Source organism: Papilio xuthus, unplaced genomic scaffold (assembly GCF_000836235.2).
Source record: "Papilio xuthus unplaced genomic scaffold, Pxut_1.1 DF826961.1, whole genome shotgun sequence".
NCBI lineage: Eukaryota > Metazoa > Arthropoda > Insecta > Lepidoptera > Papilionidae > Papilio > Papilio xuthus.
This window is the reverse complement of record NW_013531688.1, coordinates 5154624-5179714: the sequence shown is the minus strand read 5'-3', so window position 1 is coordinate 5179714 and position 25091 is coordinate 5154624. Positions and strand designations below refer to the sequence as shown.

The 25091-nt window shown below is 34.1% G+C and overlaps 1 protein-coding gene across 3 annotated transcripts in view; it reads right to left on the bottom strand.

Annotated features, from left to right (window-relative positions):
• The window catches only part of dsx (transcription factor doublesex), a 107825-nt gene that overhangs the window by 18954 nt on the left and 63780 nt on the right, over nucleotides 1-25091 (bottom strand). Inside the window, exons 3-4 of one of the 3 annotated variants that reach the window (XM_013315631.1) lie at nucleotides 18746-18954; nucleotides 5635-5756 (exon numbers count right to left, since the gene is read on the bottom strand). In XM_013315631.1, the coding sequence (XP_013171085.1) occupies nucleotides 18770-18954 (185 nt within the window). In that variant the 3' untranslated portion in view covers nucleotides 5635-5756; nucleotides 18746-18769. Of the gene's footprint in view, nucleotides 1-5634; nucleotides 5757-18745; nucleotides 18955-25091 lie in introns of those variants that run through there. The other 2 variants (XM_013315630.1, XR_001228000.1) reach the window with 2 other exon arrangements.

Below are 25091 nucleotides of genomic sequence, written 5' to 3'. Positions count from 1 at the left end.
ATAGATAATTAATTACAAATCATATTGTTTAGATGTTATCGTAAGTGACAGATTTATGAATAAAAAATGCCGCAGCGTTATATCAAATTAATGTAACATTTGACGCAGCCACCCAAGTAAAAACTCGTTCCTTTGTGTTATAATATGGAATATGTTAATACGACACGGCCGTTTACGACTGGACACGTGTAAAATAGTTCGGGAGACGATTAAAAAACGTTGTTCCGACGATCGTAAATCAAACGGCACACGTAATAACACCGCGCTTTGTTACTTTATAAGTTTCGGTAGTCATTGTATGAAGCCGGAACCGGTTCATTCCGAACGATATTTTGCAAGCTTTGGATGAGACTAAAGGTATTCAAAAATTATAGCAATCATTGGAATTGTAATACAAAAAGTGATAATGATTTTTGTTTTGGTATCGAATTTCTTTGAAATATGTTTTGTTTAATATCTGGCTGGAATTTACAGTCACCTAGACCAAACTCTATTAATTTTTTTTATAACAGAAGGGGGCAAAAGAGCAGCGGGAACATCGATGTGTTAGAAAACAGATAATGTAGCTGTCGCCCACGACTCCCTCTTAAAATAATTAGTAGCCTATGTTGTCTTCCAGACTACGTTCGGCAGCTATGAAAAACTTCAGCGGGATCAATTTAGCGCATCTGAGGATACCTTATGACAAACATTTATCCATCCATCCATCTACATCCAAACATTCACAATCATCAGCTTACTATACGTCCCCACTGAGGGGCTTGGGCCTACCCTAAGTTAGGGGTGACCAGGCCATAGTCGATCAAGCTGGCCCAGTGCGGGTTCACTTCACACATATCTTTGAATATCTTCTCCACATACAAACATTTGCATTTATAATATTAGTAAGCTGTATATGTACATATTATGTAGACGACATTTTGTAAAACAAAACAAAAGAGTAACGTCATCATGTCTACACCGGTTTGACTTAAGAGTTTTTTTTTTTAATTTCAAACTAGTATTTAAAAATTTATTACTTATTGAGTAGGAACATAAAAATGTAACTATCAAGTATAATCTGGTATTGAAAGGGCACATTGTGCGCGTGTTTCTGATACACATTTAACAGACGCCCTTCCTCCGACGACGGTCTCGCGTTAAAATTCAATAAAATTCCCATACAAAATGTCGAGTACTTTTGAGTTTTAACAACTTTAGAATTAGGCGAGACGCTATAAAGTTACAGTGTCCCTTTGAAATGTCTTCCGTTTGAAAAATAAGATTGACAGCTGTAACTATTCTAATAGTTAGCAACTCACTGAATGTCATGTTAAAATATAAAAGAGTGTTGTCTTACTAATATCATAAACTAGCTGTCGCCCGCAACTACTTCCGCGTGGAATAAAAAAGAAACTTAATTAGTAGCCTATGTGTTCTTTCAGACTCTACATACATACATCTATTTCAAATATGAGCCGTTCTTGGGAGACCTTTAAAGAAACATGCATCCATCCATCCAAACATTCGCATTTATAATATTAATAAGAAGTAAGATGAGTATGTTTGAATGGACGGATGTTAGAAGGTTTTACTGAGATTAGGCACAGATGTAGAACGTAGTCTACGTTGTAAGTACATCTGTGCAAAAGAAGAACACATAGGGTACTAATTCAGTTGTTTTTTATGTTCCGTACCTCATACGAAAAAACGGAACCCTTATAGGATTACTTTGTTGTCCGTATGTTTGTCTGTCAAGACCTTTTTTCTCAAAAACGCGTGAAGGTATCTGGGTGAAATTTATTAATTCTAAACTTATTACACTTTTTAACTATGACTCGATTGTAGTGATAGGTGAAATTTTACTTATACCTACAGATTTGTGCGGAACCCTCGGGGCGCGAATCTGACTCACACTTGACCAGTTTTTTTTATATAACGGATTTAAATGATGTCTTCCTCGTCCTTTTAAATATTGTTAATAAAGATGTTTCTCATACTTAAATAAGTATTTTCAATCTAAAAATATACAAATATTCGTCTCGTCTGGAATAAATTGGAAGCCGGATATGGAATTAAATAAAAACTTTCAATATAATGATCGTGGCGACCTGCACTAATAATTAATGGAGCATTCTTGCAGACTATTTAATAGTTTTTATACGATGAGTAAAAGATAAGTTAAAAGTTGCTAATTAACTGCGCGCGGAGTCATGTTAACTTAAGCATACCCTTAGTGTAGATTTCTATTTAACAATTGAGGCGATTACTTTTTAAAACAGATGTCATGATAGTACACTATCATTATTATAAGTTAAATAAATTCCAGTTTGGTGCCTTTACGCGTTTTGGAGAAAAAGGGTCTCGACAGACAGACGGACGGACAACAAAGTGATCCTACAAGGGTTCCGTTTTTTTCCTATGAGGTACGGAACCCTAAAAATTACTATGAAGTAGCTTTAAATAAAGAAGAATTAGTTCAAAAACTGGAGTCATATATCAAACTTATTTGAAAATTCTAAATAATAAAACCTCTTTAAATAACTCAGCAATATCACGTCAAAAAGTACTTCTTACTTCAAATGTAATTATCGTTTTTTCAACTTTCCGCTTTGTGGTGCCGTTTGCGGTGGAGACGAGTAAAAATTGTCTGCCACGCAAAAAGAATTGGAACTTGCAAAAGTCTAAAGTAAACCTTATTTTATTATTAGCACTAAACAATAGCAACACAACACGTTGTTGTGTTGATGGTTTTTTAAAGCACGCATTACAAGATGACGCCACCAATTTTAAATAAATAAAAAAAACTGGCTTTTTGGCAATTCACTCATTCCCTTTTAAATTTTACTCCAAGTATCATGACTTTTTAGAAGTTGTACTCTAAAACGTCTTCAACATTTCTTATGCTGGGAGCACAATTGGGCCTAATTCTTGTATCTTACTTTAGGTACTTAAAGGAGTCAATCAAGATTGCTAATTATATTCAACCTTTAAGATGAGTTTATTTTAAGGAGTTTGAGTGCCAATGTGTAACTGAATTGGAAGTAGACTTGGTAATTACAGACCCTCATAGTGTACATAACATAATAATTGTTGCCCGCGACTTCGTCCTTGTAGAATTAAAAAGAAACATAATTAATAGTCTATGTCATCTTCCAGGCTACGTTCTACATCTGTGCCAAATTTCATCAAGATCTGGTTAGCCGTTACGGAGATACCTTCAAACAAACATCCATCCATCTAAACATTTGCATTTATAATATTATTAAGAAGTAAGATATTTAATTAGTTTGAGTAGTATAAAAAAATACTAGTAATGTAACCTTTTTCCTTTTTTTTTTGTTACTGGCAAAATACAAAGTTATTTTTTCTTTATAACGGGATACGGAATAAATTCTTTTTAATCTATGAACAGTTATTAATTGTACGGACATAGGGCGTCGGCCCACTGGTCCGGTGACCATTACGTTTAAACGTGCAAGTCTCGCCACCTGTTGCCATTGCGACTACTTATTTACTGCGGTTCATGTTATAAGAGATTTTACATTTTTGCCGACTGATGGATTATTTTTGACGAATAACTAATTATTTTTAACGTAGACCAGTTTTCAAGGTTTTTGATTGATATGAATGATGGAGCGTTACATTTTTGATTCATGCACCAGTCAAAGGAATTCAGTTAGTCGACTCCATTAGTTTCTTTACATCGGCTGTCAATACGGTCCAACGACCATTACAAAAATGTAAAATAGGTAAACATTAGATTCTAGAAATAAGGGGAAGAAATGTAAATATAAAAATTCCTTTAATTACTCGGGTCTTTATTAATAATAAATAAAGCGTTATAAAAAAAAATGAAAATCACTCAAACAAAAGGACAAATAAAATCTACTAATAGTTGTTTTCGTAGATTTTTATTATTGTATTCTGAATAATTCGCGAAACTTACTTAAAAATATTAATTTATATAAATCGTTTAAGGCGTTGACTTGCGCCTGCGCAGCTCGCAACATTGTTGCAAACCACACCGGCCTCGCTAAACAAGGCGATCGGAATGCCATCCGTACTCGATGTTTTTATCCGTGAATCGAGGAACGAAAGCCGCGTTTGATTCTTTCGTGCTAAATTTACCACCTTTTATATAATAATATTTTCCTAACCGAATCATCATTAGCTCACTATACGTCCCTACCGAAGGGCTCGGAGCCTACACTAAATTAGGGGTGACTAGGCCATAGTCAACCACGCTGACCCAGCCAAACCGAATATATAAAAACTATTATACATTATAAACGTAATTATTAATTTAATTGACATTTAAATTTACTTAAAAAATAGACTAAATTTAACAGTAGGACTATACTGCGAGTTTGCCTGGCTCAGCGAGAAAGGCGTTATCACACTATGACAAAATGTGTAAAACTAGCTTAGGTTACAGAGAGACACAAGACATGACATCTGACATGACATGACAAGACATGACATCATGACATGACAAGACATGACATCATGACATGACAAGACATGACATCATGACAAGAATCTTGTGGCGTTTTTGTATATTGGCACTGGCTGGCTTCCGCGACTCCGCCCGCGCGGGTTTAAAAAAACTTAATTAGTAGTCTATGTGTTCTTCCAGGTTATACATCTATGCCAAATTAGCGATATCCATGCAGCCGTTCTGAAGATATCTTCAAGCAAATATCCATCCTTCCAATATTCGCATTTATAATATTAGTAAGATAAGACTTTCATTCATTTAAGTAAAACTGAGTCAGATTGCTAGGAAATATTAATTTTATCGAGGAAATGCGTTATGATACTTGCGACATCGTGACATTGTAGTACAAATATGGAATTCAGTAATTACTTTGAATTGACAGAAATGTTGTCATAGACGCTGTTGAGCGAGTGGACAGTATGATGATGGAATGAAAGACTGGTTGTAGCGGATGATTGTAATGCAAATGATTATGAAAGCAAATATGATTTGATATGGCTGTCGTCGGGCGGAATGGCGTGGCGCAACTGGTAGATGCAGAGAAGAAGGGCGCGCGGGGCGGCGGGTGGGGTCGGTAAGGTTGTCCCCCGCACTGCTGCCCCGCCGTCGGTGCAGTAGTACCAAACAGACGCCTTAATGATTTTTTTAAGCTACTTTTGTATACGGCAGGTGCAGTTATAGTTATTACACTATAATACACTATAATACACTATAATTAGTAAATATTTTCCTTTGCCTATTTGCCTTAATAAAGCTGTTTAGCAAATTAAAAAAAAACTGATTTGATGATAATTATCGATTAGCGTTAGATTTATTTTTGACGCGTTCGCCCGTGACTCTGTCGGCGCGAAATTTAAAAAAAAAACATAATTAGTAGCCTGTGTGTTCATCCAGATTATATTCTACATCTTTGCCAAATTTCAGGGAGAACAGTGCAGCCGTTTTCAAATACCTTCAGACAAACATCCATCCAAACATTCACATTTACAATATTAGTAAGAAATTAGATTCAAACTTAGGTTCAGGTGAATTCGAAAACAAAACTATTTCAGGTTATATTATAATTATTTAATTATCCTTAACAATAAACATTTAAAAGATAAAATATGAAATTAACAAAGATATTCCATACTTTAAGGACCCGTGAACAGAAACTGGCTTATATTATGGTAATATTTATTCTTAGAAAATATTTGAATGTAGGTAATCATCCTGTCTGTTGCTCAGATTCAAAGTGGTCTCGCGTAAGCTGGCCTTCGGGCTGTCAGCAATGTGTCTGTAAAGAATACGACATTCTTTACGTTAAATCGAAATGGACATGCGTACACTATTTTATTTAACAATAGTAGGGTTCGCAGAAGCTTTAGCTGCTATACGAATAGTCCTCTGAAACGGTGCAACAGACAGAAAGCATGCGTGTAGTGAATATCCGCGTTCATTTACAAAATTGTGATGTGATAGGTTTAGATTCTAGTCCTCATTACGTTCCCTCCCTCCTTATTACGTTCTAATTATGATATCGCCATAATATCGCCGAGGGGATGTGGATATAGCCGTACATTACCTTTTATGTCCAAAATAAAGCATCTGGCACCACTTTAGATTGTTGCAGATGTTTATGGGCAGAGTTCACTTTGCTATTTCACTATACTTAACACACACACACACACACACACACACACACAGACATGCACACACATATTGCATTGATTAGAACCTATTTATACCTAGCTTAAGAGAATGCATTAACTCCTGATCTACAGGTCCCCAACTACCACAGGAGGTAGAGTCCTAAGAAATTGTAAGATTTTTTGGATCAATAAAGTGACTGTTAGTACTGACGAGTTACTAGTTTGGCGTTTAGTATTAAAAATATTGAAGTACTAGCGGTCGCCCGAGACTCCATCGGCGCGGAATTAAAAAAAACAATATAATTAGTAGCCTATGTATTCTTTCAGGCTATGTTCTTTACCTGTACCAAATTTCAACAAGATCTATAGAACTGTTGTGTCACATCCATCCATCCAAACATTCGCATTTATAATATTAGTAAGATTTAATCTAAAACCTACAATGAAACGAAAACAATTACATTCATTTGCAAAACAAAAGTTTGTAAATGACTAAATGCTTAATAATATAGAAGTTATTACATTGACGTATCAAATCTTATAATAACATAATTGAATGTCGTCTAATGACATAAATACTTATATTGACTTACTCCGATTACAAGCAAATGATACGCACGGGACGCAGTCAATATTTCAATGTTTAAAATGAAATTGTATGTTTGTTGCGGGTCTTAATATAAGAGAATTATGTTCTACATTGTTGTGTGATTATCATACGATTGTAGTTTGGTTTGTTTTTTTACAATTATTTTTGTTTTGACTACCAATGAAATTTGTTTTGTACATCTTTTTGAAAATGGTTTTAAGAAGAAAAGAAGTGAAGGTTTTTGTAACACATCAGTTAATAAAGTTACTACTAGAATTTAATCTTGGATGATGAAGGATGTTTGTTTGAAGGTATATCTAAAACGGCTGAATAGATCTGGCTGAAATTTGGCATACATATAGAACATAGTCTCGAAGAACAGATAGGCTAATTATTTTTTTTAATTTCGCGCTGACGGAGTCGCCGCCGAAAGCTAGAATAGAAAATTGTAAAACCTTATAAAAACAAGCAAAGGTTTAACAAAGACTTGCTACTGAGATCCGTCCACACAATGTTGAATCGTCAACGCGAATTTATTTGGTCAGTACAATGTGCTTAGCACGAATATTTGTGCCAACTATCGTATGGTCGACAATTTTTTTATTAAAATTTGTTTGCGCCCCCAATTGTGCATAGTTTCTTTGATTTTATACTGCATATGTCGTACAAAGGACATATCGTATGTTTGGTTTTGAATATGGAATTTCAATTCAATTTCGTGTACGGATTTAATAAAGCGTAATTGTCGACAATAAACTGTACTTACAATAATGATTACATGTCAAAATAAAGCCATTTAGTATTGAGGCAAATCAAAAGATCGTTAATCAAAGTTTGTTTGAACCAAGGCTCATGAATCTGCAATAATTCAAGAAACAAAACTGTAGCTCCACGGAAGCCTAACATTAAAGACTCTATATAATCAAAGTGTATACAGAAAAAATGGCTTACTTTGTATTTTAGACGCGATTGTATTAACATAATGCATGGCAAGTAGAGCCGGGGGCGAAGCTAGTTATGCAGTAATTTACGAGCGTGCCTTCGTAAATCAATCGGACAAATTGCGCCAATAATGTCGGAGATTATACCAAACGAAATGCAGATGTAACTATCATTGTGCCCTCTGCCGTGTTTAACTCCGGCTCAGTAAATACATGTTCACACGTTATAAATATACAGCCTTATAATTTAAATCTGAATTTTACAAAGATAGAGTGTAATCAGGCAGCGAGTATTTATCAAAAAAAATATGCCTCCGGTTTGTGTCATTGATTTCATAATTTCAACTTGTTTTTCAAGTCTCACGATTTTGTTGTCAGTGTGGACAATGTTGTTGCTTCAGTTCTTTTATTGATTTAAATGTTTTATTGTTGTCGCTAAGTCTCGTCAGGGGAAGACAATATAAAAGATGGGAGGATGATCTTAAAAAAGTTGCAGGCCCAGAGTGGACCCGCATTACAAAAGATAGAGAGAAGTGGAGGATATTAGAGGATGCCTTTGTCGAAAGACAAGCTGTTTTACGAGGTCGGGAGTATCCGCTTGCCGATGAGTAGATTAGATTACAAGAGAATTGGATGATGTTTAGATGTGGTTTTTTTAATGATAAGTGTTTAATATTATTTGTATAACTTTTGTTTCTAATTTATCATTCTATGTTCTGTTTCCTTTTCATTCCCTTCTCATTGTAAATTCACAAAATTATTGTATTATTTTAGAACAGCAATAAAGGCTTAATTTATTTCAATTTTATTTATGTTTTTTTTTTATATCATAAGGTGGCAAACGAGCGAGCGGCCACCCGAAATCGTGAAGTGACCGTTGCCCATAGACATACGCAATTGCATACGCGTTGCCTACCTTTAATCGACGGAGGAGAGGATGCACAGAAAGAAAATATCTTCCCTTTCCTTGCATCCTCTCATCCGGAAAGTCCACTTCCACTTCCCATCCTTTCCTTAAAAAGAAAAGGATGGGAAGGGAAAGAGGACTAAATTAGGCCTCCGGGACGCACACTCATCAGACGAAACGCGGAATTGCTTACACTTGACGCCTGTCTTCTGTGTGGTCGTGGTATTTCACCGGGCGAGCCAGGCCGATTCGTGCGAAGATGTTAAAGCGGGCTCTACCACTGTTAACGTTAGTTACAGTTACCAATGTTACTTCAGTACTTAGTTATTACAAAATTATTAAAGTAAAATAATATCTTACTAATATTATTATAAATTTTAATGTTTGGGTAGATGTTTGTTTGAATTTATCAACGTATCTTAACGTAATTTGACATAGATGTAGAACACAGTATTAAAGTGCACATAGGGCTAATTGGGTTATTTTTTAATTCCGCGCGGACAGAATCGCGGGCGACAACTAGTGTAGAATAAGTTTGTAGATCCGCAGGAAAACTATAAATTTTCGCGCGTAAAATATTTATATTTGTAACCTTTTGACAGGTAGTTGATCATCGATTGTTTCCCGTTAAAGATGCATTGGCGTAATTAGTTTTTTATATTTCCAATACTATGTAAGTAGCTGTTGTAATGATTAGTGAACTAGTTATCAGTAATGCGTCCAGTGAGTACAGACAAGTAAAGCTGATAATCCCCGTGACCGTAGCACGGCCAGTATGAAGCCCTACTTTGCCGCATCACCTGCTTTGTCGGTTACTAGACGATTTGTCGGCTGATGCATGTTACTGTTGCATCATTATATTGACACATATTTTTGTCTCTATTTATTAAAAGAGAATATAAGGGATAACAATATATGTCAATATTGCAACCTACAGTTGAAATTACGAGATTTGCGTGTCAAACAAATTAACATTTAAACGGGGTGGCTTCAGTCGAAACATTTGTTTAAAACATATTCTTGTCTCTTTCATTCTGTATTTAAAAACAGAAACAACAAATCGTACATGAGCGATATAATGTGGTATATAAATCTTTAGGTATATAATTTTGGACATAAGTATTTGTTGAAAGATATGTTCCAAAATTGAATAACAATTTTGTTGAACTTACTATACAGTGGTAGACGACATTAACAAAAACATCTGTTGCATGAATGAACATACACTGGTACACGACCACACAGATGACTTGAAGTAGTAATTCCGCGTTTCGTCTGTATAGTGTGCGTGCTGGAGGCCTCTCCTCCTCTTTCCCTTCCGACCTATTTAAAGGTAATTGGATTTGACGGAGAAGGGAATGCATAGGAAAGGAAAACATCCTCATTCTGTTGCTCTTTCGATTAAGGATTTGCAAATTCTGTCTATGAGTTTCGGTCGCTTCGCTATTTCGGCGAATTAAAAAAATACAAATAAAATTAAATCATTATATCACACCTTAATGGAATGTCTGTCATTAATATTAGTAATACTGTAAAGAAAGACGATAGAACTACTGCAAAAACACGTCAGTTTATTAGCTAAATGTTTGTTGTCAATAAAAAGCGAAATTTCCTAACAGCGTTTTACTTCCGATGAACATGCAATATTCCATATTAAACAAAGACGTAATTCAGCAATGCTGATAATTAACCAATATACTTTGTAATCATTTAGTAATTAATTTACGATTATTAAAAATATTTCATGGTTCGTTTTGCTGACGAAAATGACTTTAGTAACACCCATTCCAAACTCAAATTAGGAGATTAAAAAGAAATCAATATAATGTTTTTTCTTAAATTTATTTTCTTTCTCCTTACTAATATTATAAATGGGAATATTTTGATGTACGTATGGATGTTTGTTAGAAGGTATCTTCAGAAAGGCTGCGTGAATCTCGCTGAAAGTCATAGATGTAGAACATAGTCTAGAATATATAGCCTACTAATTAAGTTTTTTTTAATTCCTTGGGCGAAGTCGCGGACAGCAACTAGTGTTTTCATATAAGCGTTTCAATAGCGAATACTATATTATTATTGCTATTAATTTTAATTACATTAAATTACTAAATTCTCTAAGTTTTATGACTGTGCGGTCTAACATTGAAAAATGCAAGAAAGTAAAAATCAGACATTTATTCCAAACGAATATGATGCGATAAAAATATGAATCTCAAAAAGGTTACATCAATTTTATTGGCACATTGGAAAATGTACGATGATTTGAGTCGCTTTATAAGCAAGCGAAAGAGAATGAAAACATAAAGATATTTCTTTGCTGTGGTCGTTTAAAAGTGTGACAAAAAATTTTCATGGTATGTTACTGGTTTGAGCGTGTTTAAACGAAGAATGAAATAATAACTAAGTTAGGATATAATAAAAAGTAAACACGTTTACTAATGATTTTTTTTATTACTAGGTGGCAAACGAGCCTAAATTCCCAGAGCGAAGCGACCGCCGCCCACAGACATCAGCAATTGCAAATGCATTGCCTACCTTTAAAGGTTTTTTTTTTATATCATAAGGTGGCAAACCTGCGAGCGGCCACCAGCAATCGCTGAAATAGCGAAGTGACCGTTGCCCACAGACATACGTAATTGAATATGCGTTGCCTACCTTCAATCGACGGAGGAGAGGATGCACAGAAAGAAAATATTTTTCCTTTCCTTACATCCTCTCATCCGGAAAGTCCACTTTCACTTCCCATCCTTTCCTTATAAGAAAAAGTGTGCGAAGGGAACGACAACTAAATTAGGCCTCCGGGAAACGTCGGAGTAAGAGACTCAGAGAACGAGATTATTGTCCCTTATTTGCGTTCCCTACTATAATACTTCAAAAAAGAAGACTTAAATTAGGCCTTAAATTGAATATGACAAAAACGAGAAACGTGACGGAATTATGAATAGAATTATCTGTAATCTCGACCTACACTTCTTAACTTTAAAGTCCATATTTCTAATCTGTTCAATTAACGATGCTTGTATGCGCTAATTAATTGCAAATAGTTCATCACGGTATCATGAGACGACAGGTGATCAAGTGATCGCCATAATACTACAACTGTGTCTAAACATGACTAACTGGTAATTATTTCCCACGAGGGTAGCACAGTACACCAGAGCAGTAGACAGGTCAGTACTGCTATTGTTTGAACGCACAACGCTCGTTAAATTAACAGTACTGTCTTGAATTTTGTTTTTATATTATAAGGTGGCAAACGAGCGAGCGTCCACCTGAAATCGCTGAAATAGCGAAGTGACCGTTACCCATAGACATAGCAATTGCATATGCGTTGCCTTTCTTTAATCGACGGAGGAGAGGATGCACAGAAAGAATATATCTTACCTTCCCATGCACCCTCTCATCCATTACTATCTCTATGCTGTACTCGTGTAAAATGCTATTAATTTCGAAATGTATACGCATATTCATGCCAGGCGTTCAATTAGCAGACAGTTAAACATTAGCTTGTCCAATGACCTGGTAATAAAGTCGTAAAAAGAATTTTTTAATTATTAGCATCCAGGTGAATAATGAAAAAACTTTATCGCATTTTAAATACAGTTAAAAATATACAAAAATTTCAATTAAGACTTGCGATTTTTCTTTAATTAATAATTAATTTCTCTCTACCATAATATCGAAAACCTTTTTAAATCTTTTGAAACGACTCTCAAATTAAACTATTGAATTTATTCATAAGTAGAAATAAAAAAAGACAATAGATAATTTCAAATTAATTGAACTTGATTTTTTTAATCTATTTTACTTCGTTTCCACCAGTTTTATATTCCGGTCATATAATGGCAATAACTTTCTTATCTACCCTATTCTCTTTTGCTTTTAAAGGCCGGCTGTACACCTGTAAGTCAGTCTGCTCTAAGTTCTGTGGACTGTAACCTAATTAATACTTATTATTTAATATCTTTATATATATAATTCTTCTGTGAGTGTGTATGTCACTGAACTTCTCTCAAACGACTGGACCGATTTTGATGAAATTTTTTGTGTGCGTTCAAGGGGATCTGGGAATGGTTTAGATTCACAATATTGTCCGCTGGACAATGTTTTTTTAATTATTTTTTAATTTATTAGTAGCTGTTGATTTTGGAATGTTTTACATTGGATCCGACAGAAGGCGCTACCATCGCAGTGTCAAAAAGACGTGTAGACAGGACAACGTCTGTCGGGTTCGCTAGTATGCTTATATAACTTTAATTTCTATGTATTCATTCACACGTTAAAAAAAATTCATCCTTGTTACTATAATGCAGGCATTTGAAAGACTAATATCATGAATATAAGTAACTAGCCGTAACCGACCGCGCAAAATAAAAAATAAAAAACTTACTTGTCTTCTTCTACCTCTACTCTCTGTTCTTCCATGTTCTATATCTATGCCAAATTACACTGAGATCCATGCAGCCGTTCTGAAGATACCTTCTAACAAATATCCGTCCATCATTTGCATTTATAATATTAATAAAATTAATATAGTACTAAAAACCACACCATATCTGCTATAAGTTTTCCTAAAAGTACAAAAAATAATAATTCAATTTGACAAAAATGTTAACGTAAGCTAACAAAATAAACGCAACGCTAAATTAACAGCCTATAGGAATAAATTGACAACCGTAGAAAAACACTTTTAAGGTATATTAAAATAAAACCGTACTTATTACATTTTTTTCTTTATCCGATCATAAATCGACAAAAAATAACATCGTTATTTCCATGTTTAGAAATGCATACGTTTTCAATTAGTCTTTTCACCTTCTTGGGTCTTAGTACTACATTACTTAATATTACAACAATTTATTTGACTTGAATATAGTCTTAGTTCAAGACTTTTAAGGTCTTAAGGCAACAGATGTACTATGAACCTGTTTTATAAAAAAAATATATTCTATATTTGAAACCTTGAACTTAAGTCTTAATAAATAAGTGTGAAATTTATTTATTCTAACAAGGTATAATGTATTGACCTAATCAAGAAAGTGTTTAAAAAGGTTTGCTTGAAATAGGAAGAAAGTAAAGACATTTTTTTATAGGAGAAGGGGGCAAACGCGCAACGGACCGCCTTAAATTATTTGATACGACTTTGATTTGACAAACTTATGGATTTCAATTTAATCCTTATTAGCCTAGAGTTTCAATTTTGATACCGATCTTTTAAACCGAATGTTCACATTACTATTAGTTTTTTTATAGGTTGGCTGTACCTATTTTACTGCTGTATAATATTCTTTCCAACGAAATTTAAAAAAAAAAAACAAATTTCATTATTGTTTTATTTTATCAAGCAAACAAAGTAAAATTAAAAATAAATCACTTTCGTATGTAAATCAGGCTACTAAGGGTTAAGACCAAAGTTTGCAATAAATAATGTCACATTAACTTTAAATATAGTAAATTCAAAAATTTATATTACGTAATACACGTATGAAGTGTACATACTGTGCCGATCCTCCGTAGAAACAGAGGCCGGTTGATGATGACTTATAATATTTGCTATCCATCTTACAATTTCACTTAAGGCTATCCTATGATTTTCCATTTGACTTTCGTTCCTTACAAAAAAAATTGAAGAATATCTCCTTCAGAAACCATGTATTAGTTACAAAGACTAGACTGGTAGTATAAAGTGTTGACTATGAGTGGAAATTAAAATCTTTAACCTTGGTAACAATTGTAAAATAATTAAAAAATTGTATTAAAATTAATTTATTTATTAAGTACTAAACTAAATAAGGTCCTGGGTTCGAATCCCGACATGTACCAATGTGTTCTTCGATTTCCGATTTACATATGTACATTTATCCGACGTTCTTACAGTGAAGGAAAACATCGTGATGCAACCTGCACATATCTTAGAAGAAATTCAAAGATATGTGAGAAGTCAACCAACCCGCACTGGGCCAGCGTGGTTGACTATGGCCTAATCACCCTTAACTTAGGGTAGGCTCTGAGCCCCTCGGTGGGGACGTATAGTGAGCTGATGATGATGATGATGAAACTAAATAAGGTAAATTAATCTCCCTTTAAACTCTATCTCGGCATATCTTTAACTGCTCAATATAAAAGCATAACATTACCTAGAAATAGACTTACGCTAGGTCATATAAAATCTAGATAGATAGAGTCGTGCGGCTCCGTCTCCAGTCGTAAAACGTATCTACCTAAAATAACCTATAAAATATTGTCCAAGCATTTCAATACGGACATTCATTTTAGATTTACTTTATGATACAGAATATTTTTATGAGCGATAATATAATTTGTAATTACTGGTATTAATGCTTTGATAATTTATATCTTACTAATATTATAAATGCGAGTGTTTGGAAGAAGACATAGCCACAATGATTATTTTAACTCCCGCGGACAGAGTCGCGAGCTAGTTTTTTTGATGAATTTAAATATTTTATAACAAAGTAACTGTCGCCCGCGACTCCGTCCACGCTTGATTTAAAAAAAGGTTCATAAAAGGGTTATCCCAGCAACTGTTCGATTTTTTCTCACCTTTTAAACCTTCCCTTGACCTCTACGAACATTTCAAGACCAAGATAAATCCGTTCAGCCGTTCTCGTTTTAGGGAGACTAAAGAACAGCAATTGATTTTATATTAAGATAAAATCAGGTCGTCTGCTAAATATAATATAACATAAGTATAATTTATAGATATATTTTAAGCATTTTAACTAAGTTTAACATATTAACAAGTAAGTAATTAACACTTATTCTAAATTGAGTTAGAGTATGACATTAATAAAGAAATGCCATTTTGCACGTTCAGATCCAAACAAAATAATAATGTCGCGCCCTCTTAGTTTCGGGTGCGAATGTAATGTTACACTCTTGACTCTTTGCAAACACATGTAAAAACATATTGATCTCCGTTTTTCCTTTATTGAGAGATGAAAAATATGTAACGTTTTATACATTTTGTTTTAGTGGTGGAAACCTAAAGGTAGACTTTCAACATAAATAATACACAGGGCTACAGATGCTAATGTCAAAAGCGACATTTACGCGCGAAAAGTTTTACGATCGGCAGACGTTACGGTAGTGCGGTGACAGAGTTTCATCATCGATATTTATACGTGATATTTCTATACCACCAGTGTTGTGCTAAATTAACAAATTACATCGACATAAAAGTCACCTGTCAAAAGAACATACACATGTATAATAAAAAGCATTCACCGTTGCTTACTAATATTAAAATTCATTTCTCTTTTATTTGCTTTATAATCGTAATTGCTTTGCAGGTATAGAGTCTATAAATTATCATTTAAATAATGAAAAAATATCCTATTTTAGTTAAGTGATGTTTAGGAATAACCTTAATTCTAGCTTCTTTTTAGGCAGAAGATCATAGTATTTAAATCGTAGAATACGTCATTTTATGCCTGAATCGCCTTATAATTTCTATGTTTACGTTCAAAGCGTATATTGTCTAATCAGAGCCCTTCAATTAAGGCAATATTTTATTGATTTTTCAATTGAATAGGCTCCGAAAGTACTGAATCGATTTGAGAAATTATTTCACTGTTGGAAAGGTACACTATCCTGGAGGATATAGGCTTCATTTATTACGAGATTTTTTTTTAATTCCGCGCGAGCTAAGTCTAAATGCTGGTGTTGTATATTTTCCATATAACTGTGTAATCAAAATGTCTTTGCGAAAGTAGATAGTGTTCTCAGTATAGATAATAAATTAGCGACTGACTTTTATACTCGAGTGTCGATATAAAAAAGGGCAAGCACTCAAAGGTTCGTTTTACGAGCGTCTGGTACCAGTGTTCCATTTTTAAATGGGTCTCGCCTTGTGGTAGGTCATTGGACAAACACTATTAAACTCCTTTGTGTATTTTATACTATGCCCTTGAATATAAATGAGATAATAAAAATTATTTATTACTTAAATGACATTTAAATGAATCAGTATTATGTTCCGCACGTATGACATAGTTGTTGCCCGCAGCTCCGTCCGTGCGAAATTAAAAAAAAGAAAACTTAAATACTATGTGTTCTTCCAGACTATATTCTACATGTATGTCAAATTTCAGCAAGATCCATACAGCCCTTCTGGAGATACCTTTCAACAAACATCCATCCATACATCCAAACATTCGCATTTATAATATTAGTAAAATTATGTTTTCTATTCAGTTATAATTTGGATTTCATCTGGAGAAGCTAAGGGGAGATAATGCTTTGCAAAACGATCGATTAGGAATGATTATAAAAAAATAACCTTATTAAGGCAAGTAGTTAATTCGTCAATTTGGATCAGTATTAAAGGAGAGAGTTCAAAAGGTTATAAATAAACGCATAAACAAATTTAAAAGTAAATGAGCTTTATATTCCATGCTTGCACTAGGTTTAAGAGTTGCTAAGCTATAAATGCCTGATGTTTGATAATTTTATAGAAAAATACATTGCCAATGAAATCGTGACTATTTCGTCACAGTGAAAATTCTTAATCTAATAAAATATAAAATACAAATCGCTTACTTCTCTTGAAGCGAGACTGCTTAAAGTTTACGAGTGCTTTGCAGTAAAAATTTTTGTTGGGGAAAAACGGCGGGACGCTATAAAAGCGTATCTCTGTCTCATTCTCGCGCGGCTACGTAGGAATGATGGAACGAGACGGCTATTATTGCACCGGTAGTTTTATTACTAAGGCAACTCTGAAGTGCTAGGAAGCCGGCTACTAGGAAATAGGTAATACATCGTCACGCTAGACGCCTCTGTTAAACATAACACGCCAAGTATTAGCCTTTTGTTTAGGGTGATATTATTTTGAAAATCACGTTTCAGAAATTCCATACATCGAGTTGACACTTAATTTCTACTGAAGTAAAATCTCCTATGAAGATTTTCATCAAACATTTTGCGCACTTACCGTGGGTTTCTGTTACGAAATTACCAGTTTAAAACATATTATTATCTCTGTTTTATCATACAGAAATTTCGGTCTCTGTAACCAAAGGTAAGTCAGTTTACGCTACCGTTTTTAACTTTCGATTAACATATACAAAAATTATTGTCATCTCTCTCATCTTTTATTTGAAAATAAATGATGACTATATGTTTTTAAAAGTGTTTTACATCAGTGGAAACTTGAATTTGAGATATTTGAAATAAACAATCGACAGTCGCATTCAGAATACACAAAAGGATAGTATTATTTGCAAACTTTATAGGTAATAACTGAGGGCTAGAGCTGTGTTTATTGTGGTGCGTTTTACTTTATAGTTATCACTAGAAAGACTTTATAACCTATCATTCGGGCTCTTCGTTGAATTGATGGCATCGTTAAGATAAAGCGCAGGATACTTCGGCAGGTAAGTGGCAGTTGCTCGCAGGATATATTAAATAATAAATATTATAATACACTGAAACAGTATCTCATACTTAAGTAAATAGAGTAAACTTTATTAGCAATTGCTGTATCTTTCTATCTAGCAATGTATTTATTTGAATTTACATAGGTTACATTATATTAGGTTAAGGTTTTTATTTTAGCGTATACGCATGTATTCTACATCTTATATATAAACTTCTCGGGTTACAACGTTAGTTACTCCTCTGAAATGATTTGACCTATTTTTATGAAAATTTATATTTTCTATTTTTTAATATCGCGCGGTATTCCGACGACAGCTAATTTCTTGTATTATTATTAACCTGAACATTTCATCTAATTCGTTAGTTAGTTTAGCAGGATTAATACCCTGTTGTTAATATAAAAGATAAGAACATTTGCGAATAAAACCGAAGTTTGGCGTAGTCAACCCTCGTGTAGAGCGAGATAGAGTTGCTGCGTGTTGGTCTGTTCTAAAGTTAGTTTCACACAAAAGCAGAACAGTAGACAGTTTAGTACTGATATTGATTGAATCGATAACACAACTACAAAGTAGTAATAAAATGTATAGGAAAAATGTGTGACATTTCAAAAGCTTTTGTCTCTGCCAAACAGTTTATACTTTTAGAATAGCCACATCGCTTACTTTTTCTAGGATGGTAGTACTATTTCGACAATCTCTTCTGCCCTTGTGTGAAACTAGCATAAGTATGTCTCTTATCGTTTTTTATATTCTTATGCTAATTTTTTTTTGGGAATTTCAAGAAAATATTTGTACTCACCAAGTTCGGCGCGTGGTCGTACCGCTACAAGTGCGCGGGCGGCGGCGAATGGCGCTGCGTCGTGAGTTGCAGCGGCAGCAGGTGCTGGCCGTACTCCGGCGCGAGGACATACTGCGAGGAGCAACAATACGTGCCCTTGCGCGCCTGCAGCTCCAGCAGAGAGCAGAGTGACCGCTCGTAAAGACGCCATTGATGTACCACCCAGTGAGCTATACCAGAATAATGCAATTAATACATTATACATAGGCTTGGCAGCAAATAACTTCGCATAAGCCGCTTCATTTTTTTTTAATTACACATTTTTATGCGTCATCTGAAATCGCTAGAATATTAGATTTAAAACTCTTTAAATTGTTTAGGTAAATCTAAAAATGCCGCAAGCGAAACTTTTCGGTTGAATAAAGTTGCAAATCTAAATTCATAAAATTATTTTTAAAAATATTTTTTGTGTCCTCATATATAGTTTTAGACATTATTATTTAGAATCCTTTGGCGCGAATAGTGAGGGGACATAAACGTCGATATTTTAGTAAGGCTAGTGTTGTGCCAGTACACCGGCACAGTGTCGGATTTTCTTCCTAACAATAGAGATTGAAATTATAATACAATCAAGAAGCAACTAACACATGTAGATAGTATTAGTTGGAATATTGGATTACCGAGCAGACTTTATCTGTTTCTTTTTTGATGAAAAGGATGGAAATTTTGTTGAAATACTATTACGAGGTTATTCCTTCCTAGCGAGGTCAGATTTTATATTCATTTGACCGAAAACAAAAACATCGCGTATTCGATTACTGTTCACTTGCAACAAAATACGTTGGATTTTGTTATTTAAAAATAATTAAACTACATCGGAGGTGTAAGACTTGATACATTTTAAAAATTAAAAGTGTGGACTGGAAACAAGAAACGACATTACTTGTCGCCTCTTATTAGGCCCTTTGTACACAAGGAAATGTAAATCTTTGGAACTTTTATCCTTGCGTCCCGAGTATCGTTGCATTTGCGGACGTGCAATTTTGTCGATTTTTTTTGTGACTTACTTGTCATTGTTTGCCTTGAAGAGGCATTTGCTGCTTCACCGGGATTGAGGTGGCCATGCGCAGATGGAGCTTAGTCTGAACCTCGTTTAAGAGTAACAAGACTCGAGAGCTCCCTCAGCAGCCTCGGGCTGTTACTTCGTTATTGTTACCGGATTGGGAGATTTTGTCGATATTTTTACAAATACGTTCTCAAATATTCGTGCTAGGCTCTCAGATTGCGAGCCATTGGTTTTACCGGCTAAAATGTCACCGATGAGTACCTGTACGAACCTCTAATTGTGGGTTTCTGAGTCTGTAATCCGTGGTTTAAAACATATTGTTGTCTCTATTTAATCAAATGAGAGGGATGATGATAAGTTTTATACAGAGACTAACAGTCGCCTGCGACACTGTCATCGCAAAATTAGAAAAATTAATAATAAGCCTATGTGTACGTTCTTTGTGAAATTACAGCGAGATCTATGTAGTCGTTCTGGAGATATCTTCAAACAAACATCCATCCATCCATCTATCTAAAAATTCGCATTAGTATTATAAAATTTTTGTCTCAAATACTAACGTCAAGTATTGCGTCGCTAAGCGACCAAAAACTGGATTTCAAAGATTTACGTTACCATGTGTACGACGAACCTAATAGAATACGATGATAATAAATATATAAACATAGTAATTGTACATATATAATTATATATGCAGACACAATTATGATAATTTAACGCATAATATCAGAGAAATAAGGAAGTAATGAACTATAGAACGATCGAAGATAAACGAGTCGTCTACATTGTCGCATGATCTTTATTTAAATCCTATACGTTATCGTAGTTGCTATTTTCTATACACAACTACTAATATGATACATAATCAAACAAAAATGTATTTAATCACCAGGTAATAAAATTCATTTCAAAACGACCACATCCAGGAGAATAAGACATTCTGTTATAATACTTGCATAATACGAATGTTTGAGTTCACGACAGTGCCAACTTATATGTATGTACCACGCGCCCAACTATATGTGTATATATATTTTCTCCCGTCCAATATAAAGATACACCTGACATTGCACTTAACGTCATTGAGTTGTAAGATACAGTTTAGAGCGCGGAACGCAGGAGAGGTCTAGTAATTTTGGTTTGCTCTTTCATGATAGAAAACGTAGCTGTCTGATATAGTTTAATTGCGACAAGTTTAATTGTTTATTGACACATAACTTCCGTTTAATAAACTCTACGTATCATCTGTTGACGCGATCGCATATGTTTATTAAAGGAAACGTACTAAAATTTAACTACATAATTTCATCGAATTTGAACAATATTATTAAACCAAACACACCAAATTATTTTAAGAGATAAACAATGAAACAGTAGCGTCAATAGCCTAAAGGTTAATGGTACGAATTTCCGATCACGAGGTCGGGGTTTCGAATCCCGCCATTCGACTGTTATCGTAAACCATATTCTAACACATGCTTAGAGCTTAGTTGGAATGGTAGAAAGGAAATATGTGGAAGAACACATAAGCTACTATTTAAGATTTTTTTATTTTCGCACGAACAGCGTCGCGGGCGACAGCTAGTATTATATAGTTGCGTTGTACGTTTGACGCGAGTCTTCTTAGCACATGTATAGCGACTACATGTCAATTGCATCTATACAAGTAAGTTGTAAGCGATTGTCTTTGGTGACAGAAATGTCGTCGACGCGCTTGTGTACCTCATCACATTATATTGCGTACGTCTTAGCGACTAAAATCGCCGGTATCCGAAGATTATCGTTAACTTGTGTACGAATGGTTTTAATGTGATTTGTTTTATGTTGTGCTACCAGTCTTGGCGTAACGAATTGAATTACTTCCACATGTCCTAGGGACACAAGAAGCCTACACTAGTATAAGCGAAGGGACTAATGAAACCAGTTTTTAAAACAAATGACAACGGCGTAATTTTAACTTTTTGCGTCTCTACTAAAATATTAAAGCTGAAAAGATCATGTTTGACACCTATGTTAGACTACAAGTTTTAGGAATTATCCTATTTTATGACAGATCTTAACACATATATCTTTTAGAAGCCAAATATCTTACTAATATTATAAATGCGAAATAGATGGATGGATGTTTGAAGGTATCTCCAGAACGGCTTAATAGATCTCGCTGAAAATTGGCATAGATGTAGAACATAATCTGGAAGAACACATAGGCTACTTATTAGCTTTTTTAATTCCGCGCGAACGGTGTCGTGAGTGACAGCTAGTGTTTAATAAAAATCAAAGATTGTCAAACAACCGCGGATTTGCAAACAGACAGACAGGCAAATATGATTTTTTTGGATATTACACACAGATTCTTCAATTTTATCCACAATGTAAGTTACTTTATAAATAGTTTCACACGTCTAATGATGTTAATAAAAAGCGATTAAGATTTGATTTTCACTGATAATAAGTGGCGTGACTTTACGCGCCAGTGGAAATGCATGTTAACAGATGAATAATGTCCATTTAAACGGTATGCATAAACCATGAGACAAGTGTCGACATAATTAGATCATTTGAATATATTACGTTAAAATACTTATAGCTCAGTTAATAAGGAAACTTGAAATACTACAATATTACCAATGTTATAAATGCCAATATTTGAATGTAAGGATGGAAATTTGTTTGAAGATATCTTCAGTAAGGCTTGCATGGATCTTGCTGTTGCTTGCTGTCAAATTTCAGCGATATCCATGCAGCCGTTCGGGAGATATCTTCAAATAAACATCCATGTATCCTAACATTAGCATTTAAGAGTTTTTTTAAGTAAGAGTTTTTTTACGTCCGCACGGACGAAGTCACTTGAATTAATAAAATAAAATGCAAACAAAATTGCAAATAAACCTTCTTTTTAATATCTAATTTGAATAAAGAACACAAACAAAACAAACTTTTTAAACAGATTTTTGTTTACATGATGATGTGATACTTGATTAATTTAATATTAAAATCAAATAATAAATTAAATGATACATATTCTATCTTTATATATATAATTCTTCTGTGAGTGTATGACAATGAACTTCTCTCAAACGACTGGACCGATTTTGATGAAATTTTTTGTGTGTGTTCAAGGGGATCTGTGAATGGTTTAGATTCACAATTTTGTCAGCTGGACAATGTTTTTTTAATTAATTTTTAATTCATTAGTAGTTGTTGATTTTGGAATGTTTTACATTGGAACCGACAGACGGCGCTACCATCGCAGTGTCAAATTTTAAATAATATTCGAATTTTCAAATTAAAGACATGTAGACAGGACAACGTCTGTCGGGTCCGCTAGTTTTATATAAAAACTGAGATAACATTGAAGCGTACTAAGTCACGTCGATGTAATAAATTAGTTTGTAATAAACAAAGTACCGTTGTACGAGTGCGAAATTGTTAACAAAAGAGTCGATTGTGCCCTATCTAGTGGAGATAACTCAGAATACAAATATGATAACCTATTCACATAAACAAGGAGCCCCTTTACTCTGGTCCGGAGCTAATGTGACGTTACGTAATAAAAATGAGGAGTTTATTGTAACACAATGTTTGCGAACTGCAGCAAAATTAATGAGAACGTAACTAAAATGAATTATCGATTTTCAAGAACAGAAAGACACTCATTAGTAGGCCTCTTTCTGTTCTTGAGGGGGAGGGGAAGTGTTACGTACGACTTGACATACTAAAATCCTTGGTAGCCATCCTCAGATGCAACTGGAGAGAGTTCCGGGATCTTGAAAGGAATGCAACGGGAACTGCACAGAGCTTCTGCACGACCCAGGAGAGAGGGCTCCCACATAACTACCATAGCATCATCAGTGGGCCTAGCAAGAATATTTGAGACTTTCGCTTTCATATCGTCATCGTTAATTATGTCAAAATTAGTAACACTACTTCTATGGCAAATTTCATCAAGATTCATTATAAATTCGTATGTATAACATTAGTAAGAAGTAATATGATTTAAGGGCGACAAAACTACTTAAATTTTGTATAGTTTGTAACTACGAAAGCTTTCAAAGTTACATTTCAAAATATATATTGATTTTTCATTAGCAGAATTAAGATTGACTAAACCATTTTTCAAATAAATTAATTCAATAACAGTGGGTTTCCGAGACTAAATACCCCATTTAACGTTATTGACGAATTTTAAGATGACGATATTTTTATATAGATTTTAGTCTCAGAAACCATCGGTAAAACATGTACACAAAGGATATTTTGAAAACTCATCCACACGCAATTCTAACGACGAATGTATTCACCAACATTCATGATTCGAAACCCTTATAACATTGACTTCCGGACTGACTTCATTTGTAGACTAGACAGCCAGACTGACAGCTATCCGTGTTAATATATCACCGATAAGTGACCGGATTAACTCGATAGAACTAAGAATAACATGGCACATCTTAACAACGTGTAGTATGTCTAACTAAGATTGATTGAACGACAAAGTCTACTACATTTAGTATTAAGCATTTTCAATTATGTTATTTATCAGATTACCTAATTGGAATTCTATTAAAATCTTCTTTCACTTTAAGATAATTGCTAAAGAAAGAAGATTCTGTAAATTCTATAACAGTTTAAATAAAATATTTTTCACAAAAAAAAACCTAACCTTAATTTTTGAAAAACCAAAAATCCCAATTGACCTAGGCTCTAATGGATAAAATAGCATTTTGGCTGCACTTTTTTTCTTAACTAAGTAAATTGTAATGTTACACGTAAACAGTCTTATTTTATTATAGAATATACTCAAAAATACGAAAAAAAACTATTTAAAAATGTAAACAAAAGTTATGGCGAATGAGATTCGAAATCCTTTTTCACTCATTTAGTATTTTATTTATTACGTTTACTGTATATGTTTTGTGCCGATATTATATACTCTAGGACACTCTGGAGAAGAAGACGAATCGAATGACACTTAACTCGTCAAATTCGGTTCAGTCGTTTAGGCTCTAGGTCGTCACATAAAACAAACTTACAAACCTTATATAAGTATTTTCTCAGTGTAATAATACGTTAATTAGCATATGAATGTGTAGCTAGTTGTCCTGACCTTAAAGGCTTAGTTCAACAAAGTCACTAATAATCTTATTCTGAATACTTGAGAGTGTAATAGTAACTCGTAGTAACGTGTACGTTTCTCGTGTAAGGTTCCGTTCAGACAGAGCGGGGCGGAAAGCAGAGCAAATTTTTATCGCAAATGAAACCAAACTTTATAAAATCGAAATAAGGTTCAATTTTATTATG